At 39.7% G+C, this 16,417-nt stretch overlaps 1 protein-coding gene across 1 annotated transcript in view; it reads right to left on the bottom strand.

Annotated features, from left to right (window-relative positions):
- The window catches only part of KCNIP4 (potassium voltage-gated channel interacting protein 4), a 429,973-nt gene extending 413,789 nt beyond the window's left edge, over nt 1–16,184 (bottom strand). Inside the window, exon 1 of the mRNA XM_055698845.1 lies at nt 16,036–16,184. Coding sequence (XP_055554820.1) covers nt 16,036–16,096 — 61 coding nt within the window. The 5' untranslated portion in view covers nt 16,097–16,184. The remainder of the gene's footprint in view (nt 1–16,035) is intronic.
- Nucleotides 16,185–16,417: the final 233 nt, after the last annotated feature.

Raw genomic sequence — 16,417 nt, 5'->3', positions numbered from 1 at the left:
AAGTATGGCCCCACCAGTGCCGAGTAGAAACTTTTGGTCACTTTCAAGCTTCAAGAAATTACCATTAATAATTTCCATTTTTAGCTTCCATCATGGAAGAGCTTTCTGCTTATACAATTCTGGGAAAACCAAACCTGTGTGGTTTTTCTCAACTGAATATGGGAGATAAGGAGTGAAGTCTTTGTGTATTCAAGATTTTAAAACATTTTTCATAGTAGGCTGAGGTAGCATTTACAGGAGCTAAGAGTAAATCTGGTAGCTGCGTCATCTCTGAAATAATTGTATTTAGAAGCAATTCAGCATATTTTAAAGAAGTATAATCTCTCTGAACATAAAATTGATTTCTTAACATAGAAAGACATTGCAAGGTGTAGTTTTTGAGCCTGAAAACAAGACAAAGATGAAATTAACTTAATTTGGCTTTGTGGCCACTTCTATAGCAAGCAAGGGTAATACTAGACTTCATAGTCATGGTGTGCAAGGAAAACCCTACTCAATCACTATGATCAAACTCTAAGTGTACTTACAAACATTCTTGAAATACTCAGCAGACAATGCTTTGGCACAGTATTTTAAATGTCCCAACCCTAGTGCCATAACATACCAATGTAATTTACAAAATTAGCCAGTCTTCACACAGATTTATACTCTTTGTAGTGCTATTGACTTATTCTCTCTGAGTTTTTACTGACACTGTATATTCTCTCTGGACAAGTGATTGCACGCTGAAACACAGATATTAGAAAAAGTTACCAGGGTGTGTCTGCATCATGCTGCAGAACGCAGTCTGCAATACAGCCAGTCTAAGGTGGTGGACTAAGTCCAGTACTGAAATTCTAGCACACATATATTCTACTTTTAAAACCTGTGACCTTTTTTTTTGACACAGCTATACATTTTCCTATTCAAGAAGGCGTTTAGCTGATGGGAGTTCTATACTATGTTCTGCACATGTGCTGCTCCACAGTCACAACTAAACAAGCAGCCTGAATACACACAATGAGAATTAATCACAAATTTTCAATCAGGCAAGAGATAGCGGCTATCAAATAGTAAGGAACAGCTTCTGCTCAACGATGCTGATGCTTGGTGATAGTGATTAGATGTTAGGAAAATCTCTGACAGAGATTTCGGCTCTAACAAGACACAATTTTCGTGGTATTAATATAGTAATTTCTAAAATGCATAGGCTTACTCTGTAACAAATAGAACAGTCCCTAAGCATGCCTCCATAAATTCCCTGAGCCAGGAAGCATCAGATATGAAATCTGAAAAAGAGATGAAACTGTAATTCAACAAACTTACACAATTTCTGGGCCCCTGGAGATGGGAAAGCTCCCACAGGGCTGTCTAACGTGTGGACATACTAGCATTTCCATTCACATCAGGAATGTGCTTTCAGAAGAAGTGACCTAATCGCTGCCAGTTACCATGCTTTGGTTGACATCATGGAATGCACTTGGAATACACACATTGGATTCTTTTAGATTAAGTGGGATTTTATGCACTTAATGCACTCTAACTACTAGCAAGCATTTAGTCAGTTGAACTAGACTAGAGCTAGTCTGAAGCAAAACCCTATAAAAATTCTTATTTCTTATTACTCAATAACCCCATTTCACACTGCAAGTCTGAGCTACAGTTTTCCAAATTTAGGCACAGCTCAAATGCCTAAACTGAGAAAGTTATCATTTTCCTATTAAGACTTCTTGATTTCTCTATCACTGACAAATTACTCTCCAAGACTTCAGAAAGTGTCCAATAAATTTATTTTAAGATGGTGACAATTCTGATGAAAAAGCATTGTGAACATATCAGCCAAGAACATTTAGTCTTCTTCCTCACTACACTATCAAAGATTCTTGATTACTGGCTTAATAAAAGACTAATGACTAGAGTAGTAAAAAGTTATACAGGAACAGGCACCAATAGAATTCATTGCACACATTATTTCCAGCTAAGGTCAAGCATCTGACAAAGTTGATCTTAAGGAAAAAGGCAATGCTAAGGTGGTATACTTGTAGAATATTTAAAATAAAACTCTAAAGGGGGAATAAATCTGTAAAGGCAAAGACACACAGTGTATAGAATACATTAGTTGTGATGAATGTTAACAAAGTAATTGTCAGTCAAAACACTGTGAACTTGCCAAAGTATAAAGAAAAGAAGACGATGTTACATATATACATGTAAAAATCAAGTGTAACATTTTCCCAGCAAGGCCAACACAAGGAATGTTGAATGGTATAAAGTCAGAGTGCCAGCTCTGCGCCTCTAGAGGATTGCCTGATAAAAGCCTCTGCCTGGGCTTGTTAAAATAGTTTTATTACATCTCACAATTGAACTCAAACACACAGTTTAATTTTTTTAACATCCACAGACAAGCTATCACAGAACTCTCCTGGAACTACAAGCTTAAAGAACCATATCCCTAAACTACCAAACTATAAAAATGAATTTGGAAAAGATAGGTAATAAATCCTCTATGGTCATTTGCATGCAAGTGCCATTCTAATGGTGGTTTTAATCAGACACTGGACAAAAGTTAAATACTTCTGGAATACGTACACCAAAAATTACAACTAGAAAGGCTTAAGTTGGTACAAAAGTTAAAATATATGACATTTTGATTAAAGCCTCCTAGATACATCAGTCTTGAAAAAGAGAGGAATGAGTACACCCTATTTTATCATTATAATAACATTTGGTAAAGACACTCATAAAAGCAGAGGCACGTCTTTTCAAGTGTGAGATGGTACAGCACTGATAAAAATAATCTGAATAAGAAGTGTTTGAAACTTCAAAAGCTTTGCTATTGCCTGTGACATTGACTTTTCATGTTAAAAAAAATGTTTAAAGTAACTGTCTTCAGTTTTTATTTATGGAAGAGAGAACTAATACGTTCATGCTACGTATCAAATGTTCAAGAGCTAAAATATCCGTAGAAAAGACACAGTTCATAAAAAGGTCACTGACAAAGTTTCCTTTCTGAGGATCTAAATCCAATGGCTGGAAAGCTGTGCAAGTTGAAGGTGTACTTGTCTACTTTATTTATTTGGAATACCTGTTCAGATCATAAAAGAGAAGTTCTGGAAGCCCTTGGGGATCCATGCAGTCCTTCACCAAGCTTCCCACAGAAGTGAGGTAAAGTTGGTGGTGGTTATTTCTCGTAAGACAATGACTCCAACCTCATCCCTAATTCTTGAGAGCTGCTTCATACAAAGGTAAAAGATTTGCTGCCACTGCAAAGATGCAACTTACTCTACAGTGATTGTTCCTTCAGATCCAACAGGAACCAGCGGCTGCTGATCTCACCTCCATGGAAGCAATAACTCCTACAGAGCTCTTGTAGGATGGGAAGGAGTACAATCAACAGGGGTGAGCTGGAATCTCTCCTTTGTGTGAGGCAGAAACTCCTGGAGCTAAGTTGAGATCTGGTACCCTACTTTTATTTTTCCAATTTCCAGCACTTTAGTCAGTAAGCTTCTGAAAAGTTTGAAAGTTAGAAGCAACTCTCAAAAACTAGTTATCATTTGTGAAGTCAAAGACATCCAGTAGCATTCCAGAGAAATAATCTTGTAGAACAGAATGGAGGAAAATTATTCAGGTTAACACCTGTGTACCTGGGAAGTCTGACACTGCTGAACATATTAAATCACAGGCTGAAGACAGACGAAAGGCTGCTGCAAAAGGGGCAGCAGTTCATGCTTGAACATATAAACAAGACAAAAGTCTGTAAGATATATCAAATAACGTTTTTGTCCTACTCAGTACTCTAAAATCTTGGCTATGTATTTCATCCATTCTGTGTACCAGGCTTTAAATGTAGATGATTTACTTTAGAACTAGGAAAAAGTTTGTACCGGGAAAGACAAATTCTGGATTAGATTACCTAGTGATGTTTTGAAGCACCCAATACTGGTGGATTTTAAGTACATTAGACAAAAAGCTGTCTGAACTACCATACAAATATTTCATCCTGCCTTGGGCCATCAGGATAAATAATAAGACTTCTTGACTTCTCTTCCAAACTATTTCTCTGTGATTCCATGGTTTTTATTGCTTTCATCTGAAAAGTACAAATGAAATCCAATGTAATAGAGATTTTGAGCTCAATTTTGCATCAGTCTTCTAGCCCTGAGTAGGCTGTATGGATTACATACAGCTGTGTGTAATCAGCCTGGCTAGCCACTGTCTGCCTAGCATTCAGAGACAAATAGAAACCTAGAAACTTTACTGAGTACATGCCTATTTATTTTATCCTCAGCCAGAAAAAACACAACTTTGTTGGTGGTTTTGGGGTATCACCTTAAAATACAAGTTTCTCAGCTCTTGATACTCAAAAATCTCACCTTTCCTTGAAGAAATTTTGTTTCTCAGAAAACAAATAATTAACTGATGCTTAAAAATTTGCAGTTTTGGTGGTTTGAATTGGAAACTGGCTGACAGCCGGATGAACATGAGCCAGCAGTGTGCCCAGGTGGCCAAGGCGGCCAACAGCACCCTGGCTTGTATCCAAAACAGCATGGCCAGCAGGACAAGGGCAGTGATTGTCCTCCTGTACTTGGCACTGGTGAGGCCACACTTCAAACACTGTGTTCAGTTTTGGGCCTGTCACTACAGGAGGGATATGGAGGTGCTGTAGCGTGTCCAGAGAAGGGCAATGAGGCTGGTGAAAGGTCTGGGGCACAAGTCTTATGAGGAGCAGCTGAGGGAACTGGGGCTGTTTAGCCTGGAAAGGAGGAGGCTCAGGGGAGACCTTATTGCTCTCTGCAGCTACCTGAAAGGAGGCTGTAGGCAGGTGGGGATCAGTCTCTTCTCCTAAGAAACAAGCAACAGGATGAGAGGAAATGGCCTCAAGTTGTGCTGGGGTAGGTTTAGACTGGATATTAGGAAAAATTTCCAAATATTTGGTGGTCACACATTGGAACAGGCTGCCCAGGGAGGTGATAGAATCACCATCACTGGAGGTGTTTAAAGAACACATAGCTGCAGTGCTTAGGGACATGGTTTTATGACGGACTTGGCAGTCCTTGGTTAATGGTTGGACTTGATGATCTTAAAGTAGATGATTCTATGGAATACTCTCCAGTATTCTGAGCTAGGAAGAAGACTCTCTTGAGATCTCTTTTTGTTTCTCGTATTCTTTCCCATTATATTAACATTACAAGAGTACATTAGCATCGCAAGCTGTCATGTCAATGTCGTTGGGTAACCTCTAAAGCCACAGCCTGTATTTTTGGTGTATGAAATTACAGTCTACGCAGGAAGAGAGAAAAGCTTCATTTCTTCCCTTCTCAGTCAGAAGCTTCAGAAACTGAAGTACTAAATCAACTGACCAAACACTTATAACCAGCTTTATTTCTTACATGTAACAGGATGATTCTGAGTTGTAAACACTACACCATATTGCAGCTGTTGTAAGATCAGGTTTTCTAATCATAATGAAAACAGGCAATGATGGATCAAGAAAATCTGTATTAATTGCTTCAGTGCAAGGTGCATTTAATCAATACACATTGATGTCTTCTTGGAACACAAACACCATTTTAGTGTTACTGCAACAAGAAACATATCAGGTTATCTAACTAACTATGTTTACTATTGAATATACATTCCTTCTCAACACTATACCTGCAAAATAGACAACAGACCATCTACACAATCAGCATTGTAAGCTGTGGCTTACCAATTAACAGTTTGATAATGCCATCAGTTTTTTCTTGTTTGTTTTCAGCGAGGAATTAGTCTTTTAACTGACAGCATTTCTGTACGTATTACTTGTGATGCAGCATATATGAAAACACACTATTAGTGGTTTGCGTTCTTCAAAAGCACACATGCAAAAAAGCCTACTGTCTTCTGAATTCTTTAATTGAAAATGTCCAAACAGACTGTCAGACCAGTAGTAACTTATAGTGCTGCTGATTAAAGTGGCTGTTGATAAAACACTGCTTATTAAGATGTTAGAAATGTATTGACACCTTTCAGATACCTTTACATTCCATTCTGAACAGGTCAAAGCATTCTTGCTTTTGCATTTCTAAGCATACACAGTCATTTTTGAACCCAGATAATGTACAACATACAGTTAAATTATGAGTAGAGTTGGGTTTTTTAATATCACGTTGGGTTTTAGCTGAACATGCCCTGTATCTTCAGGAATGAAAAAAGTTACAGATTCTCAAGTCTGGGATGACTCAAAGACTTTAGAAATAAGAAGTGATCTTAATAAGTCTATATTGAAATATGGAATTGCTTTATTCTATTTTAGTATCAGAAAATTAGCTGAATGCAAACAAAAGGTGCAACTGAAGCAAAGATTTTTATGAGTCTAAGTAACATCTAAATGCTGTACAACCCTGCAAGCTAAGTAATTAAGCAAGGTATTCAAGTATGAATCTGTATAATTTAAAGTCCTGCTAGCTCATATGTTTAATAAAGATCAATCAAGAAACTTGACAGCAGGTGTGCCATGTGAAGAGCTATGTCACTGCATACCCTCAGTCACATCTGTTCCCTCCTCACCTTAACCTCAATGTACTATTTTTCCTCCAGGCTACCGAAATTCAATTTTATAAAACATTCATTAGGGACCCACCAGTTCCACTAGAGGCATCACATACTCTCATTGACAATCAACCAAGCTAGAAAGAAGTCTGTTACCTCAAAATATCACACTGAGATTAAAGATTATGCAACAAAAGTGAGAAAGTGATCATTTAGCTGGGGGTCTGCTTCCAGTTGGCAAGTAGAGGAGGAAGCAGGGAGCCATTGCTTGAAAGAGTCAAGAGGTTTCAATCTCCTTCTGCAAAGAGTATGTTCATCACCATGTAATGGAATACAGGAAGAGCAAAACCTACCACCTATTTACAAAAATCATCTTGGTATTTGACCTCCACTTTGCTCTGTTTCCCAGGGAGCGAAACAAATACATAATCTTATAGAGAGAGACTGAAAGCAATGGCTTTGAAGCAAACAATGAAGTGTGTTGATAGGTTCTAGCCCCAGAGGTCATAATTTCATTTTCCAAATTCTGGGCAGTAGGCTGGGAAGATGATTGCACAATGTGACATATCCCAAAAAGCAAAACAGGAAACCCCCACCTCATCATCAATGCAAAGACCGAAGAATGACACCTACTTACTGAAAAAAAAGCAGCATGACATTATCTGTATCTTACTCATACTTGCAGGTGTATCTAATTTGTTTTATTATATTTTTTTCTTAGGCATCTTAGATTTGGTAGACTGCAGACATCAGGACAGCACCTAAGAGTCACTGTGTGTATATATACAATTACAGCATCTTTTTTAAAAAGTAACAATGAACTTCATTGTGTACTCGCTTCAATTACAGCAGGTGGATGCTACTAGCACACAATGCTCTGGAGAAATAGTCTAGATTTATTTTTCTTTACAGACAGCATTACAACACGCAATACTTTTTATAATGTTGCATCTCAGAACACAGCAAAATAACCTCAAATGTCCATAAATCAACATGGAAAAGGATACATAGAATAGAAAGAGCGAATCATTAGATATGCAGGGCACCATTCACTTACTGAGCAGTGGAATGTAAGTCAATAGTCGGAATGATTAAAGACACCTGGGTATCATCTGATTAAAACCAGCTACATTGTCAAAACTCAAGACCCATGGTGATCTGAGGAAACAGCTATAGTACTGTCACCAGCGCACAATGAAGCAAAACACGATTCTGTAGCTGGATCTGCTTGATAGACATCTTTCATACTGCTTCAAAAAAAGTATTCTTTAAGGATTTTTCTCCTACTTTTTTAAAGATAAACAGGATTCATTTATCTCCAGCTAAAGATAATAGAACCGCAGACCCCAGAGCCCACTTGCTCAGATACCACTGAAGTCATACACACAAAAAGGCATTTCTTGACCTTTTTCCTCTCCTTTCTTATAACTGCTCAGGCAGGGACTGCAATCCCACAGCCTGCTTTTCATCCTCCCAACACTCATCCGCACTGGAAAACCACATGCACATACACAACATGTACCAACCACTCCTGGCTGTTACACCACCAGCACTGGGAGGGACAATACGTTTGGCACATGCTAAAACAAACTGTCTCAAAAAATGGTCAGTCCTTTCTAGGGCGCCCTTTGAAACTATAAGCCGTAACATTCAAGCAAAAAAGCACTATTCATACTCATTCAGGTACAGGTTCGTAGTACTCATTCAGGTATTTTGAAAATGTGATTACAGATTGTTAATTTATGGCTCTTACCATGTACACAGACATCTCTACATACTATAAAATTCCAAATCTCACATTCAGTTGCAATAATGTTCGTATCTGACGGATGTTATATAGACTGTGACTTTCAGAAGATCATAATTTCAAATTGCATCAGGCAAGTATGTTAAAATTAATAATAATTTAAAAAAAAAAAAAACACCAACCTGTATTTTTAGTCCTTTCCAAGGTACTGCATGCATTTGGGACATTCTACATTTATAATAGTTCTTTTCATCATATTATGTTTATCTTTTGTTTGGCACGATGTTGTCTGTCAGTATGGCTTTATTATAACATACACTGTAATATCATTAAAAATTCTAAGTCAAATAACTATAAGAGTGAGAACTACATACATTTTTCCATGGGTTCTTCAACACCAATTAAACCACACTATATTGATAAATGCTTGTGATGCAGAATACAACACAATTTCTTTGTTTTGATACCACTACAAAGCAAAAAATGATAGCGGTAATACAAGCAAAGAACAGAACATATACAGTAGCTCTTAAATAATTAAAGACTGTTTCAGAGCACAACCACCAAAATAAATAGTTTTTTAGAAAAATCAATATTATTGCTTGCTATACACAGGGATACTTGTCAATATTGTAGACTGTGTCTGCAGTGACTCAATGATTTAATCTGAATCATATTGTTTCTCTTCTATTTGATAGAACTGTTCAAGGATTTGGAAATCAATTGGTACAGATTACTAGAAATATTCATGTGAGAGTGTACAGAAAGCAGAATTTCCTACCAAGAAAACCACATTAGGAATTTGACCCAAGATGTTCTCAACTAGCAAAGTACCAGAATGACTAGTGTCAGCAGTTGCCACTGCAGTCCTCACATGGCAGGGGAAAATAGCCAGAAGACAGTACGTTGCTGCAGTGCCTGGGCAGCAAGCATACCTTTGGCAACACTAGCCAATTGGCACAAATCAGGGAAGCCTCCCATTTCTTGTATAATGCAGATATTAAGAGACTGGAGAAGGGGTGCCTAGCTGTGCTGCTTATTTCACTGTAAAGCATGTAGGTGAGTGATTCAATAAAAGGTTATGGTCATTTGACTTTATTTCAAGGTATATCAGAGCTATAAAACTTTTAATAACTGCTAAGTATTTCCAGCACAGCTATTTCCTTCCTTTACATGGAATCACGTAAACTTGATCTGTGTTTCATTTCCAGGTTTAGCATTCTCCTGATTTTCACAAACACTAGGGCCAATACCCTTATTCATTGCAATTATTCCCACAGATATCCAAGGTTTTATAGGAATAGTCATGATAGTCAAATGACTTACTGTCATGAAATGCTGTTCTGTTTGTTCCCACTTTGGGCAAAGATTAAAAAAAGTCCACACTGTGAAGAATCAGACTCATCATCATGTTTTATGGTTACTGCTTACCTTTCCAATAAATCCTAAATGTTTCTTCTGGTTTACTAAAAAATGCAGACTTTGGTTCAAAAATAAGACTTGTTATACTAAAGCCTAATGACTACAGTGATATCCATGAAAAAATCATCACTTCTGGAAAGGTAACTGAAAATTTTAAGAACAAGACAATGTATCAGTAAAATTGGTCTTTTTTCCTATCACTAAAAATGACAAAGTCATTTTGTGGCATGCTGATATAATGTGCTGTATAGTGCTAAACACTTCACTGTGCTCAGGGATGCTTCTGCATTTATGCTTTATTTGGTGAAAATATCGGCACACAAATATAAATAATTTCTCCTATAATAAAATATAAGCATTTAAACATGAATCACTGTTCTTAACAGGGCAAAATGTTTATAGTTTAAAATTCCCTATTATCATGCCTTCCACCTGTAGTTCGTTTTACCAGTGGACAAATAAACATCTATGACTTTCATACCACTGTTTCTGTTGCTGCAACATGAATTATAAACATACAACAGGGGATCACAACTATAAACTGTATCTCTAAAGAAATGTGTTTTATAGGTAAAAAAGAATATAAAAGAGCAACACTATATTTATTTTCAGACCCCTGACAGAAAGCTCCTTTTAGTACCATATTAAGTCTCTGCTAGGCTGCCAGAAATAAAACACAGTATGTGTTCAGATCTACAGCTTTTATTCTGTGTTTGGGTTTATTCTTAGAGGTTAATGGATCCAATATATTGTCAACCTAACCACATATTTTAAACTACTGCCAGTTTATAGTTGCCTACAGACCTCCCAAATTCATAGCTGCAAGTCTGGAGCTCCTCTGCTGCTGCATGCATGGAAGCGATAACACAGAAATTATCTCTCCTGTGGAGTGTGAGAACAGAAAATGAGAAAAAACCAAACCATGATCAATACGATCCCAAGTCTCCAGTAATACAATTAAAAAATTACAATTAAGAACATCACAAAATAATTTAATTCCATGCTTTCTGCAGTTCTATAGACTCCCAAAAATATACATTTGATATATTCTCACTTCTTTTCCACATTCCACCTGGTGTACTCGGTGGGAAATCTAGGCCAAATAGTGCCTAGCCATTAAAGCAACAGCAAGCAAAGATCTTGCCAGAGAAAACAGAATTTTGAAAGGACAACTACCATCAAAAAAACCTAATGCCTATGTCAACCTTTTGTCCATTTACTTTTGACACAACCACACTTTGCAGTTCAGGCCAAACATAACGGAGACAAACTAGCCCATTAACCTCGCTGTTAACTACCTCCAGCTGTGCTGCCACACTGTGCTCCAAAGAAAGAGGGTTTTTATATCTGCACTCCTTACACCCCAGAATAGGCCCAAGCCTATTAATTAAAGCGTGTGCTAATAAATAAGAGAATCCTACTTTGTTCAGATCGTATTGACTACAACTACTGAAAAACCAGTTTGGCTCCTGGCCCAGTCCACAACCTTGTGCCAATGTTTTCTCTCTCATCTCAAACAGGAGTAAGGGCCTCTGCTAACAGGAGACAAGAAATGGCTAGCATTCATTTGGCAAGCAAGATTTCAAATACAGTCTATTTTGGTATTAGAAAGAAAGGACAAGCAGAATTATGGGGGGAAGGATGGCAGGACAACGTGGCAACAATACACACATCCATGAAATAGTGAAGCAATCAGGCGTTGCTGTATTTTTAGATACCTTCTTTGTCAAGTGCCAAAGATTCCGAATAAATCACAACAGCAAACTGCATGGCTGAGATGAGACACATTACAGCCAAATGCTGCAAGGATCAAATATTCAGCTCCAACCCAAAACATGAGTCCTAAAGTGCTTTCTGATACACTGTAAAAGCTTTCCATGACACACACTAACTACTTCTCTTATGGCTACACTAACTGCTAGATACCCTATCTGCCTCTATACACTTTTTAACATCTAAAAAACACCTGGAAAGAGTCCATTCTCTACACCAAATATAGCTGAAGCTTGTCCAGATGTTCAGTTTTTATGTATCAACTCTCTGAGCACGGGTAGCAACCTTGAAACGCAGAACAATAAGAAACCAAGCTGTATGATATCAATGCAAATGGATATTTATATTGATGTAAAATTGACATTGATGGAAAGTCAAAGTATTTTCAGCATTCATATCAAATATGACTCTCTATACCAGAATTTTACATATAATTACTACTTCATGTGCTCACTGAATACAGGAATTGGAGATGGAAACAGAGATCGAATTTTACACAGAGGCTTACTTATGCCGCAGTCAGCTCTGTCAAAATGCCGATAAACATCCTGCAGGAGCAGGATGTGTATTTTACAGTAAAATATTTGCATCTAATTGCATGTGCATTATAAAGATCCCTCCTATCATGAGTCCATTTAATTTATTTCTTCCCTTTTGTATTTGCAACTTTCACAGAAACCTGTGGCATCTGGAAGCAGCATTTCTAGCTGACTGTGGCTCCTCAATGAGACAGTGTCTGTGTTACAGAAGGCTCAGGGCAGAGACCGAGGATTCACTGGGATACAAGTGTGCAAGATAAAATGGCCAGAAGGTCTCTCATATCTAAGGTGACATGAAGAGTGTTTAAGGACAACAGATCATTAGTAGAAAAAGTGACACTGACTCTTGACTGACAGCATACCCTGTGGATGGAGCTCCCAGACAAACCAAAGCTTTCATGCTGATAGGAGTATTGGTGGAAACCACTTGGAGAGTCACTGCCTGCTTTTCGTCATGTCAGATGAATCCCAAATGGGATATAAAGGAATTGGTCCAATACATACCACCAATACATGACAGGATTTCAGTATCCCTCAATAGGACACACTTTTGTTTAATATCAGTTGTGTCTCATGGTGTGTAAAAAGCTGCTTCCTCATTTCCCCCTTCCCACCTCTTCTTTTTTCCTGCAATTGTTTTCCAGTGCATTTTTTCCTAACTTTCATCATTTGTCTTAGCTTCCATTTTCCTAAATTTCTATTTTCAGCTTTTCCCATACGAAGTTGCTTGTCCTAGCACTGCTTCCTCAGTCTTCTAAGAACGCCTCAAGCAACAAGAGCAAACCATTCATTAAAAGCAAAAGTGAACACTATTGAACAAGGATCTTCTAGAGGTATGGCAGAGAATACCAAACTCTAAGTAAGCTTTCAGTTCGATAAACACTTCTTAATAGTACTATTTTGTCCATCTTCTGTACATGATGTAGAAATAACAGTCTCTTTCCTGACATGCAGGATTTGTGACTGCCCTGTCTCATCAGAGAAAAACTTCACAACTTGTCGTAAAGGACTCCACAGCTTTTGTAAATATTTCTGTTGTTTGAATAAGGAAGGGTATCCTGGTCAGCACAATGCCCATTCTGAATTCATGATACCCTAAAGCAAAGCAACCAGTTGCTGTCTTATTCATATTAGTATTCCCAACAGCTTAAGTTTGTCCTAGATATTGAACCCACAGGACACCTTGTGGTTAAACTTATTCTTACCCACACAAACTTTTTCTGATAGTCTCCCTCTGCTCTTCTCATTTTGCCAAGACACTTCAAGCCTTTACCCAGTAGCAGATGAATTTTGGCTATCACTAGCATAAATACAACTTCCTCACAGATAAGACACTGATAAAGACTTTCATGGAGCACAAAATGAAAGAGTTCATCCTTACAATGGCTCAATACTTAAGAGAGGAAGAAGCATTCTGTTAGTTCAACACTCTCAGCGATGCTTTAACTGACATTAACTTGAATGTAAAAGATGCCCTGCAAGTTGCAATAGAGTAAATGTAAGGGGAAGAGCAGCTGAAGGGAGTGATTACTTGGTAAAAGGTAGAAAATGTTTCCTTTGTCATTTTCTTCATTCAAACTGCTTGTGTGTAACTTGGGCTTGATTTCACTCGGAAAAAATGAAATGGAGCAACAGTTGCACTTCTGTTGGTTTTGTTTTCTGAATCTCATGCACTACCATCAAATCCCTGTAACAACGCTACCACAGGCATTACTATTCAAAAATAACTAATGTTTTAAGCATTGCTTCTATTTGGAGAGAAATAATGAGAAAAAATCCACCACATGCATCCTCATTAAGTAAACAACAGACTGGTACATTCAGAAATGCTGATGGCACTGAAAAGGAGTTGAAAGTTTAGCAGCCTGGAGGGAGACAGCTAGAGAAGAGAAGGCTGGAAAGGGAAGTTTAGATGAAAAAGGGCCAAAATTTTGGGAAGATGAGCATACATGTGCTCTCTCACACAGAGAAGCAGCCCACGGCAGTGAAACTAGATGCTCGTTATCTTCCCATCACATCAAGCTAGTGAGGCGATATAAGTTGAGTGGTGGTCTAACATATGTCATTCTCCGAAAGAAAGGAGGTATTTTCTTTTAGCTCTGTCATTTTCATCTTTCCATGCTCTGTTTCTAGCATAAGAACTTATTTTTGAGAAATGTTTTTCCTACATGTTTCCTTCATGTTTCAGTTAATTTTGCTTTTTATTCTAAAACAATGCAGAAGTGTATCTTGCTACCTCTTACTATTCCAAGCTTAAAATGAATTAAAGCTGTCACTAATTTCTAAAAGCTACAAGGCACTCATATCAAGAGAACCAGAATGGAAAACAGATCTGCTACACAGTTCAGCTGAAAACTTTTTCTGTAAAAACATCATCTTGATATTTCATATCATTTGTATGAGATGGATTCAGATCATATTTCCCCAGGTTTTCTAGAGATACTTTCCTGTTACTACTAACTATACCTATAAGATAAAACATCAAGGTGCAAACTCTGTTCAAGCTTCAACACCTATAGTAATGATCCATAAACCAAATTATTCCTCAACAGCAGCTGTGCAAATCCACTGTCTAAATTATGACCTCAGTTTTACTTAGCCCGAACAGTCCTGCATGGTGGTTGCACGGGTGTAGCTAAGAGCCTGCCCAGTGTTTAACACTGATGATGTATGTGTTACAGAAAAGCAGTCCTACTTTAGATCTCTAATAGACTAGAGCTCTACGGCTGACAGTGGTATGGGGAGGAAAAAGTCTTAATTATTATTTGGGGAGGTTGGATCTGAAAAGCAGTGAGAAGCATCACAACATCACTTTGATGGCTGAATCCCCTGTTGAATAACCATAATTATGCACTTTTTTCTGAAGCTTTAAAGAAACGCAAAGATGGATAACAAGCGAGCTGATAGCCTAAAACTAATTGCATAGTCAATTACAAAAAGTTCCCTACCCCCAAAGCAAATGATCTAGTATCCTATCTGAAGGGCTACAATTCCTACACGTGAGAAAAGTTGGGACAGCAGGAAAGAGAAAAACCATATACAATCCAACAGAGGACATGTGGTCATGAACCTCTTCCAGCAAGAAAAAGACTCTTCTGAAGGATCAGAAATCCAGCAAAGGGTGATACTCCACTGTGTCTACCAAGTGATTTGATGGTAAGGCTCCTGTTCTGGCATCATACAGTTTACATAAATCTAGCAACACAGCAGGAAACATGAAAGAGTTTTCCATCTTTTCTTAGAAAAGAATTTCCCCCCGGTTCCGACTGGCTATTTTGCAAAGTTTTTCATTAACTGTCCAACCATCCTCTGCTTAACTGGCTACCTTGAACTGTGCACCTCCCTCAGCAACATCATGTTAGACACATTGCACCCAAGCAGCTTCGTTTCTGAATAACTACGTTTACTACCCATGTTGGGAGAAAACTCTTCTCCCACTTCAGGCAGCACCGTCACCGTGGAGGACAGGGAAGCATGCTTTTCTCTTCCCTAAAATGCAAGTTATTTTGCAACCTTTCTCGGCTGAACATGCCACTGCAATTTGCAATACAGAGAAGAGAAAGGCACCAGACAGCCTTCAGCTTACCAGAAGAAGCTGGTCTCCATCAAATAGTTGTTACTTAGGCATCAGGAAGGCACAAAGGAGACCAGAGCTGGGAGGCGTAAGCGGGACTGATGACAATTACCTCCTGGGAGTTGGAAAGGAGAGAGGGTGTGCGTGGCTCGCCCGGGAGGTTCATACCCAGCCCCAGGCCAGTTCAGCGAAGGCAAAAGTACCAGTTCGGTCACAGCAGGCACCTCACAGCGGGCTTCGCAACGCCTTGAACGTTTCTCAGCCCGACACCCCAGGCATTAAGCGTTTGCTTACTGTCCCCGTAGACACACATTTTTCCAAGCCAGCACCGACGCGTTTACCCCATGCAAGCGGGCAGCTCCCCCCTCCCCGCCCCACGCCAAGTTGCAAGACTTGCTGCTCAAAGAGGGGGAGCGAGACCCCGGAACAACTCGGGAGCCCCTGGCACCCCCGGGCTGCTCGCGCCCTACCGCCTGTGGAGCCGGCCTCCTCCAGCTGCGCCGAGATGCTCTCCACCCTCCTCACGGTCATGCTGCGGGCGGGGGGCGTCCGGAGCCGCGGCGAGACGGGACGCGACGCGGCAGGGGAGCGGCAGCACCGCCGCGCCGGGGCCGCGGCAGCCGGAGCGGGGCCGCGGCGGAGCGGAGCGGAGCGGGGCCGGGCGCGGCGCGGCGGAGCGGAGCGGGGCCCCGCCTCGGCGGCGACGGCGCCTCCCCCGCCACCCGCGGCGGCGCTGGGCGGGCCCGCGGGGCCCCGGGGTGCCTGCCCAAGGGGGCGCCGCCGCGGCCCCTTACCAGCCCGGCGGGGCGGAGCGCCCGGCCCCCGCTCCCTGCCTGCCGGGCTGCCCCCGCA

The sequence above is a fragment of the Falco cherrug genome, chromosome 1 (assembly GCF_023634085.1).
Source record: "Falco cherrug isolate bFalChe1 chromosome 1, bFalChe1.pri, whole genome shotgun sequence".
NCBI lineage: Eukaryota > Metazoa > Chordata > Aves > Falconiformes > Falconidae > Falco > Falco cherrug.
This window is presented reverse-complemented; position numbering and strand designations above follow the sequence as displayed.